Here is an 18,665-nt window from a genome sequence, read left to right as displayed (position 1 = left end):
TTTTTTTTCTCCGTGCAGAGAATTAAATAGATTTAAAAAGAATTCATATTTAGCAATTTTCAATACTTTTTAATTCTCTTAGAATTCGAATAGAATAAAGAACTATTCTCACAAAAAATATAGAGAGCCCGAACTGGGATGGATATTCCGAACTGTCCATGGGGAAGACCACTAGTTATACCAAATATAATATATTATCTATACCAGATATATATATAGGAGGTGGTGCAGGATATACTGCGCCACTACCAGTAGGTACTACCCACTTTGCTACGTAAAGTTCACTAGGTAGCAGTGGAGTGCTGACTGACAATAACGTCCGCTGCATTTGCTTTTAACACTTCTACTATAAGTGTCCATATCCAAGAAGCCCGCACGCTCTAGCGGTGAGCGCGGAACTATATTTCGCTCACTTACTCTCTTCCGCTAGATTGTCGATCGGCAAGAGTCTCACGTTCACTCTTACATTTTTTTCCCGTTACCTTTTTATCTTTTAACTATTTTTTTTTATCCAAGAATTTCTCCATAAAAAAAAAATAAAATTTCACGTATAAAATTATTATTTCTTTTCTTTCTCAAAATAAAATTTTAATAAATAAATAATTACTAATCATTATTATTTTGTTTTTTTAAAGTTTAAAAGAAAAAAAATTTTTTTTGTTATGGTTACAATTCTCTCGAATTCTCAGCGAAAACAGGAATTGCAACATGACTTTGAAATTAAAAAAAATAAGTTGGAATTAAACTTTTTCGAATCCTGTTTTATTCTCTCGGATTCTCGGGGAGAACAGAAATTGCAACATTATTTTAGAATTAAAAAGAATTAGTTAGAATTAAACTTTTTCGAATCCTCTTTTATTCTCTTGAATTCTCAACAAGAACAGAAATTGCAATATTATTTTAGAATTAAAAAGGATAAGTTACGATTAAAAATATTTAATACTTTTTTATTCTTTTTAATCCTAAAATGATAATATTTTTTTCGCTAGATGAAGGAGAATTAAAAAGGATTCGTTTTATGTTCGATCTTCATTCTCCGGAAAATTAAGAGCATTGGAGAGTATTAAGTAGTATTAAATATGTTTGCTTTTTTAATCCTTTTTAATTCACTTTTTTAACCAGGGCGGGCAGCTAGATTCGCAGTATTTGTAGGTATTGAGTTCTCGACAGCAAATAACCGCAAAGTGACCCAAAATAACTATAGTGTTGTACTTAGATATTATTTATAACCATAACTTTATTAAAAATAATATTTATAGAGTTTAGAAGTTGAAAGTATACACTTGTGATATAAATTTAATATGTTCAATAGTCAAACTTACAAAAGGTATGGGTATGGAATTGATAATTTTAATAATTTCGGATGTCAAAATCGGGCTTAAATTTCGAGTAAATCTAAGGTAAATCTAGCGTAAACCTATCTGTTCTGCTCTGTAAACGTGGGTTTTTATAAAGTATTCTAATCACGAAAATAGTGGGATGAGAATTATTAAGCGGGATTAAATTGTTGATCAAAGTACACACCCATTGGTCGTTGAACTCGTCATTGTTTATCAACACGAGGTGATTGGGCATAAGACCCATTTGTCGAGGGCGAGAAGGGATTTAATCCTCGGCTGAAGTAAATTTCTGAGAAAAGTTATTTATTTGAAAGACAAATTCCATTTTCATATCATTTGCGTTTGTTACAGATTATTACTAATATTTTATACAGCTGTGTTTTAAAATGATTAAATTATCTTCAGTTGAATATACTTGAAGCTTAAAATGAAAAACGTTCTCATACGTGGGATTATGTGCATCCGGTGATTCGTTTATTATTTGATTATTGATTTAAAAAATATATGTTAGTTAAAGATATTTTTATCATTTATAATATACATTTACATTATTATAATTATCTACTTAAGGTCCTCTAATTGTTGGTGATTAGGATACCTTATTTTGGGAATAAACTATAGGTCGGTAATTAAGTCTAGTAAGCTTAGAACGGGCCCTGCTTGATAGCCAGGATATAACACATCTCCTAAGAAAAAATTTTTAATATCAATTTTCAAGTATCATAGTTAATATTTATTTCAAATTTCAATATTGTAGGTCTTTTGGTCTAAGTACAAAAATTTCCAATTTTGACGCTCCCGAAAATTCACAAAAAATTCAATTCGTTAAAAAAAAATTTAGACTGTGGATTTTTTCATGTTATCACTGATATTTATTGAGAAATTCGAATTCGTAGATCTTTTGTTCAAAATTCGGGCAAAGTTACAGTTTTGATGCCCTTAATTATTTAATAGTGGATTTGCTTATCTTTATTTTTATGAAGAAATTCAAATATATTATCGTTTTTGTTAAAGCCGCGAACTTCATCTAAGGCGTCTACAACTGAAGAATCTGTGAGTTAATAATACAAACAATAAAATATTATTTTTACTTTGTATTCATAAGTGACATTATTTTTTAAGTTACCTGCATTTAAACTCGTGGTTTCAATGTATGCTTGATCACAACAAGCCAACATCAGACAAGTCTAAATGAGTAAGTTGAAACTGATCAGCGTCCACCCTAATAAAAAAGAAGCCTAATTCCTGCTAGTTGAATTAGATTCTAATTTCTTTAGTCCCATTAGAATTGCGATGATCCGTCGTGAAACTCTAAATAACCATGTATTATTTCTGTCTACTAGGTTGACTGTTGAATTATGTTAAGCATGTACAGCTGATCTCTAATTATCTCATTTGAATTACTTCTAGACATTGTAGCTCGAATTTTTTATGCAGGTTACTATAAAAACTATAATGTGTGGCAAGGGATAATAAACGATTCAGTCTTCACACAGTTGTAGTCTTTGCCTTCAGCTTAGGCAATTAACAGTACCTTCATCTGAAATCATTGTGTTGTATCCCTAGCCACACAACAAGATGTCACTTGAGTATATTAAATTTTTAACTTATTTTAATTCCATAAGAATAATAACTTCTATCTATGTTATGCTATAGCAAGGCAAATCTTCTTCAGACATCAATTTAAGTTCTGTAGATGCTGCTCATGCTCAACGTGAACTTATAAGTCAACTGGAAACGAAGAATAAGGAAATCATGCGTGAAATAGCTAGATTGAGGTATGATCCTACAAAAATTGCTACTACTACTATTCCGCTACTGCTGTCCATGTAATTGTAAAATAAATTTAATTTTTCTTGGCCAACCCCCAAGAGTCGCATGACAAACACTATCCTACGATTTATCTCAAATCCAGTATTGATGTAAGGACCTGATCGGATTAGTTTTGATTGACACTTACAATTGATAACGAGCTTGAACCCGAGGCCACGTATTCCAGTTCCTGCAAATTCAACATCCTGCTTGTAATCCCAACAATTAAAAATATCCGACAAAGCTGTGAGTATAGTGAAAAATTCAATTGGAAACTCATAATGTCCTGATGAAAACGTTCTCTTTGCTCTTCTGAATATGCTCCCATGTTGTTTTTAAATTTATCCAAATGAGCAAGTAGCATATGTACTTTCAATGACATCCGGTAGCCCATGGCCTTAAAATTTTTTAGCATATTCTCAACTAACTTTTCGTAGTTTTCAGCTTTGTTATTTCCTAAAAATCCAGAAACAATTGCTTTAAAACTGTTCCAACTCGCTTTTTGAGTACGATTCAGCAACGTTGGAAATTTTTCATCGGTGAAAATCTGTGTAATTTGTGGACCAACAAAAACCCCAGCTTTAACTTTTGCATCTGATAACTTCGGAAAAAACTTTTTCAAGTATCCAAAAGCTTTTGAAGTTTCATCCAGTTTTTTAACAAATTGTTTCATCAACCCTAACTTAATGTGCAGAGGTGGCATTAACACTTTTTTCGCTTCAACAATCGGTTCAAATTTTACGTTTTGTTTTCTGACACAAAGTTCTGTTCTTACAGGCCATGACCATTGAATATAGTGCTTAGCATCCGCTCTGCTATCCCATAAGCACATATAACGCGGATACTTTGTATATCCGCTCTGTAGTCCCATTAAAAATCTCACCATTTTTAAATCTCCAATAAGCTGCCAGTTTTACTCACGATACTTTACAGATTAAAGCAAGATTATAACACTGTCATAATTTTCTTTAAGATGTACTAAGTGAGCGATTGGAAGAGATGATAATTTATTTCCGTTGTATAATAAAACAGCTTTTAAGCTTTTTATAGAGCTGTCAATGAATAAACGCCATTCGCTAGGAACACAGGGTATGCCAATTTCTTCGAACATACCTTTTATGTTATTACAAAAACAAAGTCCATCTTCTTTTGTGAAAAATGTTGAGAATGTTTCATGCCTAGTCCGCTGATCCGTGATATTAACATCATCAAGCAAATTCCACTGTTTTAGACGAGATCCTAAAAGCTCTGCTTTATTTTTTGGCAAATTTAAATCTCTTATCAAGTCGTTAAAATCTTCTGTAGTAATAAAATGGTGTTTTGGCTGTTCTGTTGTAGGTAAAAACTCCTTATCTGAATTACTTTTATGAGAACTAAGAGATGAGCTATTTTTCTGCGATAATTTTTTCGGTGGCTCTGGTACTGGTCGTGTCAAGTCGTGTGCAATTGGAGCAGAAGATTCAAAGTCAGGATATTCGATAGGTTTTGCATTTTTACCTCTACGTCTTTTACTCGGATTCACGATGCAAAAATAGCAGTCATTGACGTGGTCTTTTGGTTCTTGCTAGATCCTTGGTATTGCAAATTTCATGGACCTCTTCTCACCTCGATACCAACCTAATATATAGAAATAAAAATTAATATATCTAGTATATTTGATTCACCGCTTAATTAAAAATTGCTTAACTTCCAAACATCTTTTACAATAACTACAAGCAACATGTGGAGCCCATGGCTTGTCTTGATGCCAAATAGGGCAGTCAAAATATGCTTCGTAAGCTTCACAAAGAACGTGAGATGTCTTTAGTTCGTGTTTTACGTCTCGAACTTTAATAAATTGACCACATATATAACAAAATGCATCAGCATCATACCCGGAAAGAAAATTCTAACAAAATTTACGATGTTAATATCGTAATCGTGGACTAGACTTTTATTAGCGTCAATTTTAAAATATTTTATTTTAAAATTTACTATGTGGGTTATATTTTTTACTATTTAACATCGTAATTTTAACAAAGACTTTTAGGATTAAAAATTACTTCAAAAATTACAATTTAACATCGTAAAAATAAAAGAAATAAAAATTACAATTCAAAAACTATATTTATTCCTATATGTAAAATATTAACTTAAAACCTACATTAAATATTTATTTGCTGGATCGGGATGGTGAAAGAAATAAGAAGTCACTGATTTGGTGTATTGTCCATATTTAATAAAAATAAATCACAGATAATAGCGTAGAGTACAAGAGTCGATCACGAGTTTATATTAGAGCACTTATTGAACATTATTCGATTGCATTTGAGTTTAATTGAGTTTTATATAAATTGCATGGCACCGTACACGTGAACATTATATTATATACATATAGAGCGTAGTTGAAGATCGAGTTTGTTGAGTTTAATGAATACGAGTTTATAAATTTACACGGCACCATACACGTGAATTAATTTACACAAAAGAGCGCAATAAAGAATAAATGATTAACAATTAATGATTTACAACTATCATCAATAGTTCGAGTATACATTTTAGTCACAATTAAATTTAATTCGCGACACAGAGTACGAGTAAGAAGAGCAAAATTATAAGAAGCGTAACGAGCCGAGTCTGAACGTATAATAATTACTTTGCAGTCACAAATAAAAAAAAATATTGATTTTTGAGATTAAGATTACTGGATGACTGAATGATGACATCAGTCACACCAGTTGACATCATGTCCAAGTAAATAATTAATCGATGAGTAATGAAAGTAAATGTAATTAAGAATAATTATTTGTGGCTGCAAAGTCACATGATGGCGAGTATGTGAATAGATATAGCCCGCACGTTAGTTTAACACGCGGTCACCACAGCAATGAGCACAGAGTTTATATATGAAAAAACAGATATAATTGAAGAATATAGATGATAACAAATACATGGTGAATCAGCGAGTTACAATAAGAATGATGTACTTGATAATGTAGAGTAATTAACACGATGAAATTTAATTACAATAAAAACTGGTAGCACGTGGTGTTCTATCACAAGTGTTGTAGAGTAATGCCAGTTGCCGCGTAGCTGGCTATCGAGTTGAAATTCCGAGTATCAGAGGGCGCGTCGATAGCAGCACCTCTGGTATAGTAGAGCGTAGAGTTGTCAAGTGTTCTGGCGCGAACATTTGAAATTTACGCAACACTATATTTATCTTTCTATGTACTTTTGAGTAAAATAAATATTACAGTGCTCCTTCTGTTATAATACGATGTAAGCTATAAAAATTACGATATTGTATTGTAATTTTTAAATATTAACTGCGTCCTCCGCAAGAGGCGCTCTCATGACTTATGAATGTTTATTCAAATCGTTTATATGAACCTTAAAAACCATATAAAGTGTAGGCTCTTCGGTGGCCGAGTGGTCCAAGGCGTCGGACACTTCGCACTCAGAAGGACTCAGGTTCGAATCCAACGTCCGAACGATTATTATTTTATTCTTTTATTTAAAATTTCTCTTCAAATTTTACGATATTCACATCGTAATTTATATTGAAGAGCTTAAGACTTCGTATTATTTGTCTGAAGTATTATTTCTTAAATGAAATTTCCGACGCTACATCGTAAAAATTACGATTGTAAAAGTCTAGTCCACCACTACAATAATCAATAGGACAAATTACGATATTATTATCGTAAATTTAATTCGAATTTTTTTTTCGTGTATTTACAGTTTCGCGACGACATTTTAACTTTTTCTAGACTCTTACAAAACATCTGATCGTTGTTTATCACTCGATTGCCGTCTAGCGGCACTATGTGAACGTAAAAACCCTACTCTGATCGCGCGGTATTTTTGAATGTATTAAAATTAATTAAAATTTATATAAAAATTCAAAAATGACTATTATTACTATAACTATTACAAAAGCAAACTTTATACCAAAAAAAGATATTTTCTTTTCGTTTTTGTGCATAATTAACCAAAAAATCATAATATAAACTTTAGGACAAAGAAAGAAAATTTGTTTGTAGAGTCGTGTAATTAAGGATTTTAGTTTACCATGATTGCGTTTAATTTGAGGGATTTTACTTCGCGAAAGATCACTCGTGGTGGAGCGGTTGAGAGAGCTATTAATTTTAGAATTTCTACCCAACACACTTTGATCTTGGAGAATAAGAACAAATTTGGTTCCAATTCTCTAATTAACATTAATTAATATCTGTTCATTCAGAAAACAACAAGAAATGGAGTCAACTGAAATGAATGATCCTGCACTTATGACTGAACTTCGCGCATTGAGATTAAGAAAAGAAGAATTAGAATCGCACTTAACAAGCTTGCAGGACTCACGAAAACAATTAATGATGCAGTTGGAAGGGCTAATGAAAATGTTAAAGGTAAATGTTCATTGAAGTAAAAATATAATAACTTTTCAAAATATTTCACCATTATTGAAAGCAATTTTTACTAAATGATTATTTAAAAAAAAAAAAAATTTCAGTCTTGAAATTATCCAAAGTTCGAGACAAAAATTTTCAAAATTTTTCTTTTTTTTTCAAAGGGTCCATGGGCCAAAGAAAATTTTTTCAAGTTAAACCAATGCAAAGATCATTCAGGAAATTTATTCAGCTTTAGTTCCATTTTTTTGTGAGCCTTGTATGACGATTTTTCGATAAAATATCAACATCCCTTTAATCAATCAATAACCCTGGAAATTTTTTAATTAATCCATCCAACCGTTTTTCCAGGGTGATTGATCAAATTTTTGGAAAGGAATTAATTAAAGTTTCCCTGTTTAAAAATATTGATTGAAAAGAATTAAAAGTGATGAAATTCGAATTCTTTTCAATAATTTCACTTGATTTCAATTTTTTTTGTTTGTATATATAGATATACAGTTTGCATGGAGTGACCGCTTCTCAATTCTTTTCAATCAATATTTTTAATCAGGGTTTCAAAGCCGCCCTTGAATTCACTGTATAATCATTGGTAGCTGAGATATCGATGATCAAAGCCAAAAGGATCCTTTTTTGTTTGAAAGCTGATATCTTAGCGACAAATTGTCATACAAGGCTCACAAAAAAGCGAATTGAAGCTGCATACATTCGCTAACTGATCTATGTGTTGGTTTGACTGAAAAAAAATTTCTTTGGCCCGTGGATCTTTTGAAAAAAACCAAGAAAAGTTTGAAAAATTTTTGTCTCACGCTATTTCCCATGATCAAAATTTTTTTATAGCTACGTTTATCGCGCAAACCATCTCGAAACTAGAGACTTTAGGCTTTAAAATGCTTTACTTGTAGTTTCAAATAATGCAATTATTATTTGCGAAGATACAGTCTTCCAAAAATTACTCAAATTTTCATAAAATTTTTCTGTTCCTTTAATTTTGAGCTAGGTCATGAGTGACCTCAGTATTATAATTAAATTATTTGTAACGTATAATTTAAGCTCATGAAACATAGTTCGAGATATTGACGCTGTGAACTTTCTCTACCTTTCACACTCCCTACTCCCCATTTCTTACAAAAAAGTGAAAGAAGTGTTCGTCTACTGCCATTTCTTCTGAAACTTTAATTCAAGAAATTTCAAGTCCCGACTCGAGGTTATCTCAACTAGAGCTTCTGTAGCAGTAGTCACTGTTTTTCACTGTGCTAGGATTAAGTACCCAATCCTTAGTTTTGTTAAGATACACTAGAGTTTTTTGTTGCTCACAAAAGTTGCTTCTCCCGAATAGGTTATCAAGTAAATTGAATTGCAAAATTCATTGTTCAAGATAAACTGCGTAGTTCGACCCAAGCTTACTGATCTTGCATTTATGAGCAATCGTCAACCCTATTCGCAATACTGATTAATGCTGGAAGGAATCTTGAGCAAATCAAGAAGAATACAGTGCAAAATTATATCTGTATATACTGTGATTTCAAGATCTTGACTAAGATAGCTACTAGGGAATAGAAGTTGGCTAGTGGGAGTGATCTTCTCCTTGCATTAATGCTCTTTTAGCTGCTAGGTAATTTTTTTGTCATCAATGAAGTCTGAATGTGCTGCTATTTAAACTAGAATTATATTAATACCGGTTTGAACTGTCTTGGAATGAACGCTAAATGTTTTTGATTTTAGTGTTATAATTGTTCGGATAACTCAGATTATTGTGATTCAATTTCGGAAAAAAATACAGTTTTTCTCATTTTTCATAATGATAATTAAAAATTTTTGAAAAATAGGAAATAATAATGCTTCCTGTCTAATTTTTAGGATTTGAGTTTTTAACAGATATCAAAGTTTCAAGGTTCAAGGAATCGTTGCTGACCATACTCTGATTGGCGATCACCTATCCATCCATCCGTGCATATAAGTGAGTGAGTGTGTGTGTGTGTGTGTGTGCTCAAGTAAATTTTTTTTGCTGCTCTGGAGTTATTACAAGAATAAAAATAAGGATTTTTTTGATATTTTTTCCAAGTGTTTTTTTGCATAACTCGCAAATTTCTGAATCAGTTTGTCGCAAATTTAAATCTCCCTTGAGTTTCACACACCCTTTCATTGCCGCAAAGCATGTAGTGATAGCTTCTTTTACTAAACATCGTAAATCAAAAAATTACTTATTTCATTTGAATATTTTTATTGGTCTGACAAAAATATAACTGGCCTTTAAGCTTTACGAACTCAAAACTTGACAAATGATACTGTTTCCAATATTTTTAAGATCGAAAACAGCGGTAAGTTTTAGAGCTGGCTCGCATGTTTAACCATTTTTCAGATTTTTTTTTCCCACGATATTTTTAAAGAAATAAACTGATTTAAAAGATTCTCACAGCAGTCAGTGAAGTTCACTGCTCTTAAGAGCTTCTTAGAGTGTGGAATTAATTAATTTATTTCTTTTTTTTTTGAAGATATTAAAAAAAACGTGTTTTACCAGTTGTTTCTCTGGCGATATTTTTTGAACGAGTCCATCGATCAGGAGACACGGTAGTGTCTCGCGCCAAGTACACGTTTAAGCACACATGTATATGTGTGAAGTGTCATGGCGCGAGCCTGCCGTGTCTCTATACCGTAGACCGAACGGTATTTAGCTCCAATTTTTAAAAACTTTTTTAAAAAACAATATTTTTAGAAAATTCCTTTTTCAGTCGAAAGATGATTGATTGTTCGTCATAAAATTATGAAACTTTACCCATTTTAGTAATGAGAACTAATTTAAATAATGAAATTAGGCCAGCATATACTATAGCACCCCCATTTTTAATAATTTTACAATTTTTTTCATGCGAAAAGGGCACTGCCAGAGAATAAAAACTTATAAGAAATGCCATGATTCAGTAAATGATATATGTTTTTCTATAGCAATAATTAATTTTTTCGCCACCAGTGGAGCTCCAGTCTATATTTTTTACTATAGTTTGATATGAAATTTACCCGGATAGTCACCTCCACTGCAAATTAACTCCTCTAATAGCCACTTTAGCTTGAAATTGACTGTAACTTGACATCATTGAAATTACCTGCCCGAATTTGCCAATAATTTAACAGTAAAAGTTGAAAAGAAAAATTTGCGGTTAATTTTTGCTCGATTTAGAGGTAATTTTTTATAGAAAATAATTGTTGGTAACGTTCGTTCTTTGCATTTCAGATGATAAGCAAATTATACATAAAATGTCTATACAACTTGCTGTACAATATGACGTAAATTTACTACCCGAATTAGAATGCAAATTCACTTCCAAAGCTGACTAGAAAAAATTTTTCGTCAATTTTGAGGCAAAGTTTTACATCAATTTATTGTTAATTTGACTCAAAAATTGTTAAGATTTTTTTTTCCCTCAAATTGTAGACATATTCATGTATAAATTTGCTTTCCTTCTGAAATGATAAGAACGAACATTAGCGACTTTTTTTTTCTAGTAAAAAATTACCTCTAAATTTAGCAAAAATTAACCGCAAATTTTTCTTTCCAACTTTTTACTGTTAAATTGTCGATGAATTCAGGCAGCAAATTTCAGGCAATTTCAAGCTAAAGTGGCTCGGTGAAAATTTGCCACGGCTTGTCTAGGGAAACGTACATATTTCCCCTAGACAAGCCGTGGCACATTTTTGCCGAACTGCTAAAGTGGCTATTAGGGTTAAGCTTATTGAAAGTTTAACTTGAAATTAACGGTAAGTTTACATCAAGTTTGCATCAACCCTACCCTGATAGCCACACATTACTCAGTAAGGTCTACAGAGCAACACTTTCGGCTAACTCAACGAGAAAGTTTCTGGCAAACCTTAGCTGGATATAATACTTTCCATTGAGTTGGCTTCAAAATACGGCAGTGGCTTCGATGTAATTTGACAGAAAAACTTGTCGTCAACTTGAAATGAAACTTTCAATTAACTTAGCGTCAATGTCTGACAGTAATACTTGTAGTCAAAGTGAATTCAACTTAACAGACTATTTACTGTCAATTTGAAGATAACCTACTTGCTCTCCAACACTTTCCTTTAAGTTACCTATAGAATACGGCAATAGCTTGTAGTTAACTTACGGTTAGGGTGGCTATCAGGGTAATAGCACAATTTGCCTTAGCAAAAGTTTACTTACAAAAGTTTCCTTAAATTTTTCTCCAAATCCTAATCGCTACTTTAGCTTGAAATTGACTGTAACTTGACATCATTAAAATTACCTGCCCGAATTTGCCAATAATTTAACAGTAAAAGTTGAAAAGAAAAATTTGCGGTTAATTTTTGCTCGATTTAGAGGTAATTTTTTATAGAAAATAATTGTTGGTAACGTTCGTTCTTTGCATTTCAGATGATAAGCAAATTATACATAAAATGTCTATACAACTTGCAGTACAATTTGACGTAAATTTACTACCCGAATTAGAATGCAAATTCACTTCAAAAGCTGACTAAACAAAATTTTTCAGGCAGTTTTACATCAATTTATTGTTAATTTGACTTATAAAGTATTTTTTCACCCCCAAATTGTAGACATTTTTATGTATAAATTTGCTTACCTTCTGAAATAGTAAGAATGAACATTACCGACTTTTTTTTTCTAATAAAAATTTACCTCTAAATTGAGCAAAAATTAACCGCAAATTTGTTTTTCCAACTTTTGCTGTCAAATTGTCTGCAAATTTGGGCAGCAAATTTCAGGCAATTTCAATGTCGAGGTACTTCAATTTCAAGCTAAAGTGGCTATTAGGGTGTGCTATTAGGGTCAGTAAGATTTAGTATAGAAATATACCCTATAAAAAGTGTGCTATTGCACAGTTTGCTTTAGCAACAGTTTACTTTACAAAAGTTTCCTTGAATTTTTCGTCAAATTTTCGTCAACTTTAGACTTTTCCATTTTTTACGTCAATTTGTGAGCAACTTGCTATTGAATTTGATGTAAATTTACTACCCGAACTAAAATGCAAATTCACTTCAAAAGTTAACTAGAAAAAAGTTGTCAATTTTCAGGCAAATTTTGTCAATTTATTGTTAATTTGACTGGAAAAATTGATAAGTATTTTTTTACCATGAAATTGTAGACAATTTCATGAATAAATTTGCTCACCTTCTCAAATGGTAAGAATGAACATTAACGACTTTTTTTTTCGTAAAAAGTTATCCCTGATAGCCAGAGTTTCTAATCAGAAAGTTGGTGTACCTGAGTTGCAACCAACTTGACGACAAGTTGTTGACAACTTTCAGCTCGTGTAACTGTTGACTACATGTTGGCTACAAGTTACTCAAAAACTTGGCGACAATCTACTGCCGCAACCTGTCACCAAGTTTCTGAGCAACTTGTAGACAAGTTGTCGGCAACAGTTACACAAGCTGAGAGTTGTCGACAAGTTCCTCGGAAAGTTGCCGACAACTTATGGAAATGCTAACTTTTGCGGCCAATCTGGCGACAGGTTGCGGCAGTAGGTCGTCGACAAGTTGCGGCCAACTTGGCTATCAGGGTACCTTTAAATTGAAGAAAAATTAACCGCAAATTTATATTTTCAACTTTTGCTGTCAAATTGTCGACAAATTTGGGCAGCGAATTTCAGGAAATTTGACAATTAAAATTACTAAAGTTTGCTGTCCGAATTTGCCGACAATTTGACAGCAAAACTAGAATAAAAGTTTTCTTGAATTTTTCGTCAAATATCTGTCAATTTCAGGCATTTTCGTTACTGACGACAGCTTGTATACAAGCTATTTATGTTTTTCAAGTTAACTAATTGATTGACAGATGGAGGCACTTGAGGCCACTGAGGACGTAACCACTTCCTTGAATTTTTTGTGAAATATCCGTCAACTTGAGGCTTTTCCATTTTTGACAACAATTACCCTGATAGCCACACCTTACTCAGTAAGTTCTGCAGTGAAACATTTTCGGCTACCTTAACGAAAAAGTTTCTGGCAAGCTTGGCTGGATAATGCTTTCTTTTTTAAGTTGGCTTCAGAATACGGCAGTAGCTTGAAATTAACTTGCGGTTCAGGTGGCTTTCAGGGTTAAAATGAAACTTTTAATCAACTTAACGTCATTGCCTGACAGTAACCCTAATAGCCACTTTAGCTTGAAATTGACTGTAATTTGACATTGAAATTGCCTGAAATTTTTTGTCCGAATTTGCCGACGATTTGACAGCAAAAGTTGGAAAGAAAAATTTGCGGTTAATTTTTCCTCAATTTAGAGGTAAATTTTGACTACACAAAAAAGTCGGTAATGTTCATTCATACCACTTCAGACGGTAAGCAAATTTATACATAAAATTGTCTACAATTTTACGGTAAAAAATTACTTTACAATTTTTTAAGTCAAATTAACAATAAATTGATGCAAAAATTTGCCTGAAAATTGACGAAAAATTTTTTTCTAGTCACCTTTTGAAGTGAATTTGCATTCTAATTCGGGTAGTAAATTTACCTCAAATTGTATAGCAAGTTGTGTATAAATTGTCGTCAAAAACGGAAAAGTCCGTAAGTGACGGAAATTTGACGAAAAATTCAACGAAACTTTTGTACAGTAAGCTTTTGCTCAAGCAAACTGTGCTATTAGGGAAAAAGTCCGACGTTGACGTATATATTTGACGTTAACTTTAAAGGGAACTGTCGTTAAACAACTGCAGCTCCTTGTTTTATAAAAATTGATTAATCAGATTATGATATTTAGCAGTACAAAATTACTATAGTTGTTAACAAACAATTTTATTGTTTCTACAAAATAATACTATAAACAATATAGGCTCACGTGTCTTAAATTATAACTCGATTTCTAATAGTGTAGATTAAAATCATTCTCAATCAATACGACAAAAAAAAGACAAATCCTACCAAAAACAGATTCTCTGTATAAAATCGCGCCAAGTACACGTTTAAAATTTTTTACAATTAAGACAAGATTCTTTTTACAAAAAAATGAATCAAATCGAAAAAATACCAAGTACCTAATATAATTCGAAATCATGGAAAACATTTTCATAGAATTGAACAAAAAATTGAAAAAAAAAAATTTCAATGTACTTGGTGTGCCTATAAACTGGAAAAAAAGAATATCATTCAATTTTATTGGAAAATAATTTATATGCGAAATCAATTCTAAAAATTTTGCTTGAATAAATTTAGTAACGCACACCAAGTACATTGAAATTTTTTTTTTTCAATTTTTTGTTCAATTCTATGAAAATGTTTTCCATGATTTCGAATTATATTAGGTACTTGGTATTTTTTCGATTTGATTCATTTTTTTGTAAAAAGAATCTTGTCTTAATTGTAAAAAATTTTAAACGTGTACTTGGCGCGATTTTATACAGAGAATCTGTTTTTGGTAGGATTGCCTATTTTATCCTTATATGCACTTTATAGTACACAACTCATATTACCCCTGGCGGATCCGAATTACGGTAATTTACCGCATTTTGCCATAATTTACCGTACAATACGGTATTTCTACGGCAAATTTGGTGCGATTCACGGTAATTTACGGAATTTCGCGGCATCTTGCAGTATTATGGCAATTTGCCGTATTTTACGGCATTTTTAGTGCAAGCACCGTATGCTTTTTTATTTTTGCAGTTTTTACAGTGCAATGCTTCACTTTGTAAAAGACCGCAGGCTTGTCGCAATTTTACGGTAAAAATACCGTGCGTTCGCCGTCGAATACCTTATTTTACCGTAGAACGACGTGTTTTACCGCAAATTATGGTAGTTTGCCTACATTGCGGTATTTTACCATAAAATACCGAAATTCTTCCGAGTACCGAAAATTATGGCAAATAACGGTAATTACCGTACTTCGGATCCGCCAGGGACCGCACCATTTTGTTTACAAACATGAACATATCAATTTCATATTCAGAAATCCACGGACTATCTTGGTTATAAATGTTTCTATTGTCTTTGGTAATTTCTTTTCTGCCGAATTCGTTCATAACTCTATACACTACTAACAGAAATTAAGGGTGTTACGTTCTCGCTTTAATTATATTTAAATATAACCCTGGCGGTTTTGAATCACCCTGGAAACACCCTGGGAGTGGAAACACGGTGGATCAGAGTGGTTACACGGCGGGTTTGTGCCATTTTACCACCGTGTATACACGGTGGTTACACGGTGTACCCACGGTGTACCCACTGTGATTCCACGGTGTACCCACTGTGATTCCACGGTGTATCCACGGTCATTACGCCGTGTACGTGGAATCACGGTCATTACGCCGTGTACGTGGAATCACGGTGGGTACACCGTGTAACCACTGTGGAATCACCGTGGGTACACCGTGTAACCACCGTGGAATCACGGTGATAAAATGACAAAAACCCACCGTGGATCCACCGTGTTTCCAGGGTGATTCAAAACCGCCAGGGAAATTTTAGAATTTTTTTTGGTAATATATAATGAAACTTTGGTCACTCTGACGAAGAACAATTCTTCAACAGAGTAACTAAAGCAGATAAGCGATTTCCGCGAACATCGTCGTGGCCCGTAGTCTAAACTCATGACGAGGCATGAGACCCGAGCCTTGACAATGTTTTCTAGGGTAACTTGAGATGCGATGTTGGACGATTTATAATTTTATAATTTTTTGTACTGGATCTGTAGAGGCAGAACAGGCAGTCAGCCGACGAACATCTAAGGCTCCGGACCTCTGTCCGGTGACCGACTGACTTTAAATTTAATGTTTTATTCAAAAATATACTTGAATTCATTTCAAATTTTGTACTATTTAAATTTAAACCCTTCAAACAAAATTTAAAAACTATGAGAGTCGAACAGTGACATCACAGGAGATCTATCGATTTTCCAATAATGTCTACCTGGGAAATATTTAATTCTTATTTAATTGATTAATAAATAATATGAATTAATATTTAGTCAGAATGTAACAAGGGATATAAAAAAAATTGTAAATTTTGTAGTGATTTCCAACATGCTGTAACTCAGAGAAATATGGTCATACGGCAAAACAAAAAAGCAAATTGTAGCTTTAATTTTCTAGTTTTCAGATCAAAATTTTGTATGCCACGGCGATACTTTAAGTGCCACAGATGTGGCTCGCATCGTTACTCTTCTTCAAGAGGGTCACAGTCAGTTAGAAGTCGCTGCTAGAATGGGAGCGAGCCAGTCCGTTATCAGTCGTGCCTATGCGCGATTTAATGAAACAAAGATACGACTGTCGTCCGGGTCAAGGTAAACGACGAATCACTACCGAGCGATGATCGAGCTATTATTCGACAAGTCTGTCAAAATCCTACTGCTCATACAGGTACAATCGCTCATCAATTTCGTAATCGTCGACAAAGTCCTTCCCAAAAGCACATCTCGGTCTCAACAGTTCGAAGTCGCTTGCGAGAGCAATTACTACGTGCTCGACGCCAAAATCGCGTGCCTACGGTGACTCCTAGAAATCGTTGAACCCGATTAGAGTATGCACGTAACCATCATTGGGGTCGTAGGCAATGGACCAGTGCGTTATCCACTGACAAGTCGGATTCCGTCTTTATGGCAACGGCAGACGATCTCTCGTTTGGCGTCGTCACGGAGAACGATATCGTGATCGTTTTACACGACCTGTTGCGGCGTTTAATGGCGGATCGGTTATGGTATGGGCAGGTGTATTGATCAATACCAGAACTCCATTGGTCATCTTACGTGGAACAGTGACTGCTGAAAGGTACATTCACGAAATTCTGGAACCATACGTCCTGCCTATGCGTAGACGAATGGGAACAAGACATTTTATTTTGATGCAGGATAATGCTCGTCCTCACACTGCAGTAATTACGCGAAATTACCTTCGATCCGACAACGTAACTACGCTCAATCATCCACCTATGAGTCCCGATTTGAACCCAATTGAACACGTTTGGGACATGCTTGGGCGTCAATTGTGGCAAAACTATTCACAACTACGTAATTTGCAGCAGTTGACTTAGGCGTTGCTACAATGTTGGCGAGAGATTCCGCAGCGAGACATTCAGCGGTGCATTAACATGCGAGAGTGCTTACAAGCGGTGCTACAGAACAGAGGTGGCAATAAAGGTGGTACTAAACTATGACCCGGAAGTTTAGAGGCCCTTTGACAAACACTGACACAGACGTTGAGACACAGACATAGAAACACAGATACTGACGTAGACGGAGATTCAAACGCACGCGCACACACAGACACTCACACACACACACACACACACACACACACACACACACACACACACACACACACACACACACACACACACACACACACACACACACACACACGCGCGCGCGCGCGTTTGTAAGAAGTGAAAATCCGACCGCGGAATTTCTACGCGGTACGCTTTGAGGTAGTAAATTTTGAAGTAAAAACTCGAGTAAATTTTTTTTGACACTGGCGAATCATTGTGGATATGACGAGAAAACAAAATGATAAAAAATTTTAAAGGCCAGATCTAAAAACTAGAAACTTAAAGCTATTGATGGCTTTTTTTGTTTTGCCGTACGATCATATTTCTCTGAATTATAGCATGTTGAAAATCGCTACAAATTTACATTTTTTTTTATAACCCTTAATTTTTGTTAGTAGTGTAGATATGTAAAAACCGCTTGTCTAAATAAAAAAATTATTACTGTACCTTTACATTTTATGAAATTGTGAATCTATTATAGAATCATCAGACTTCTCCACAATCAACCCCTAATAGCTCACCAAGAAGTACAAAGTCACCTCCTCTTCCACAAGGAGGAATGACCAATAGTAAATCAGCACCTTCTACCCCTGGAAATTCGCTAGTCACGTCACAACAAGATTCTCAGCAAGCGGAATTTTTAATATCGTCACCGAATTTCCAAAATCCACCATCGAATTCGAATCTACCGCTCAACATTATACTCGGAGTACATAATGGAACACCTGATAATTTAACTTGCGTAGGAGGAGATGTAAGGTAAGATACAACTCCTGTTTTTAGATTGATGATCAATATGACTAAGAAAAAACAACAAAGAACATCGTAAATTCATTATAACTCTACGCAAAATAACTTTATTCACATCGTGACTGACAGTATGAAAATA

At 33.6% G+C, this 18,665-nt stretch overlaps 1 protein-coding gene and 1 long non-coding RNA gene across 6 annotated transcripts in view; one reads left to right on the top strand and one right to left on the bottom strand.

Annotated features, from left to right (window-relative positions):
- LOC130678162 (dystrobrevin beta) overlaps positions 1-18,665 on the top strand; it is a 160,151-nt gene that overhangs the window by 133,729 nt on the left and 7,757 nt on the right. For 4 of the 5 annotated variants that reach the window (XM_057485202.1, XM_057485194.1, XM_057485201.1 and 1 more), the window contains 4 exons: positions 2,355-2,393; positions 2,997-3,118; positions 7,375-7,540; positions 18,258-18,535. In XM_057485202.1, coding sequence (XP_057341185.1) covers positions 2,355-2,393; positions 2,997-3,118; positions 7,375-7,540; positions 18,258-18,535 — 605 coding nt within the window. The remainder of the gene's footprint in view (positions 1-2,354; positions 2,394-2,996; positions 3,119-7,374; positions 7,541-18,257; positions 18,536-18,665) is intronic. The other variant, XM_057485199.1, reaches the window with a different exon arrangement.
- LOC130678166 (uncharacterized) lies at positions 1,209-6,218 on the bottom strand. The gene is made up of 3 exons (XR_008991772.1): positions 5,296-6,218; positions 2,467-4,769; positions 1,209-2,391 (listed from the first exon to the last, which is right to left on the bottom strand). It is a non-coding gene; the product is annotated as an uncharacterized LOC130678166 (long non-coding RNA).

This window comes from Microplitis mediator, chromosome 1, assembly GCF_029852145.1.
Source record: "Microplitis mediator isolate UGA2020A chromosome 1, iyMicMedi2.1, whole genome shotgun sequence".
NCBI lineage: Eukaryota > Metazoa > Arthropoda > Insecta > Hymenoptera > Braconidae > Microplitis > Microplitis mediator.
This window is presented reverse-complemented; position numbering and strand designations above follow the sequence as displayed.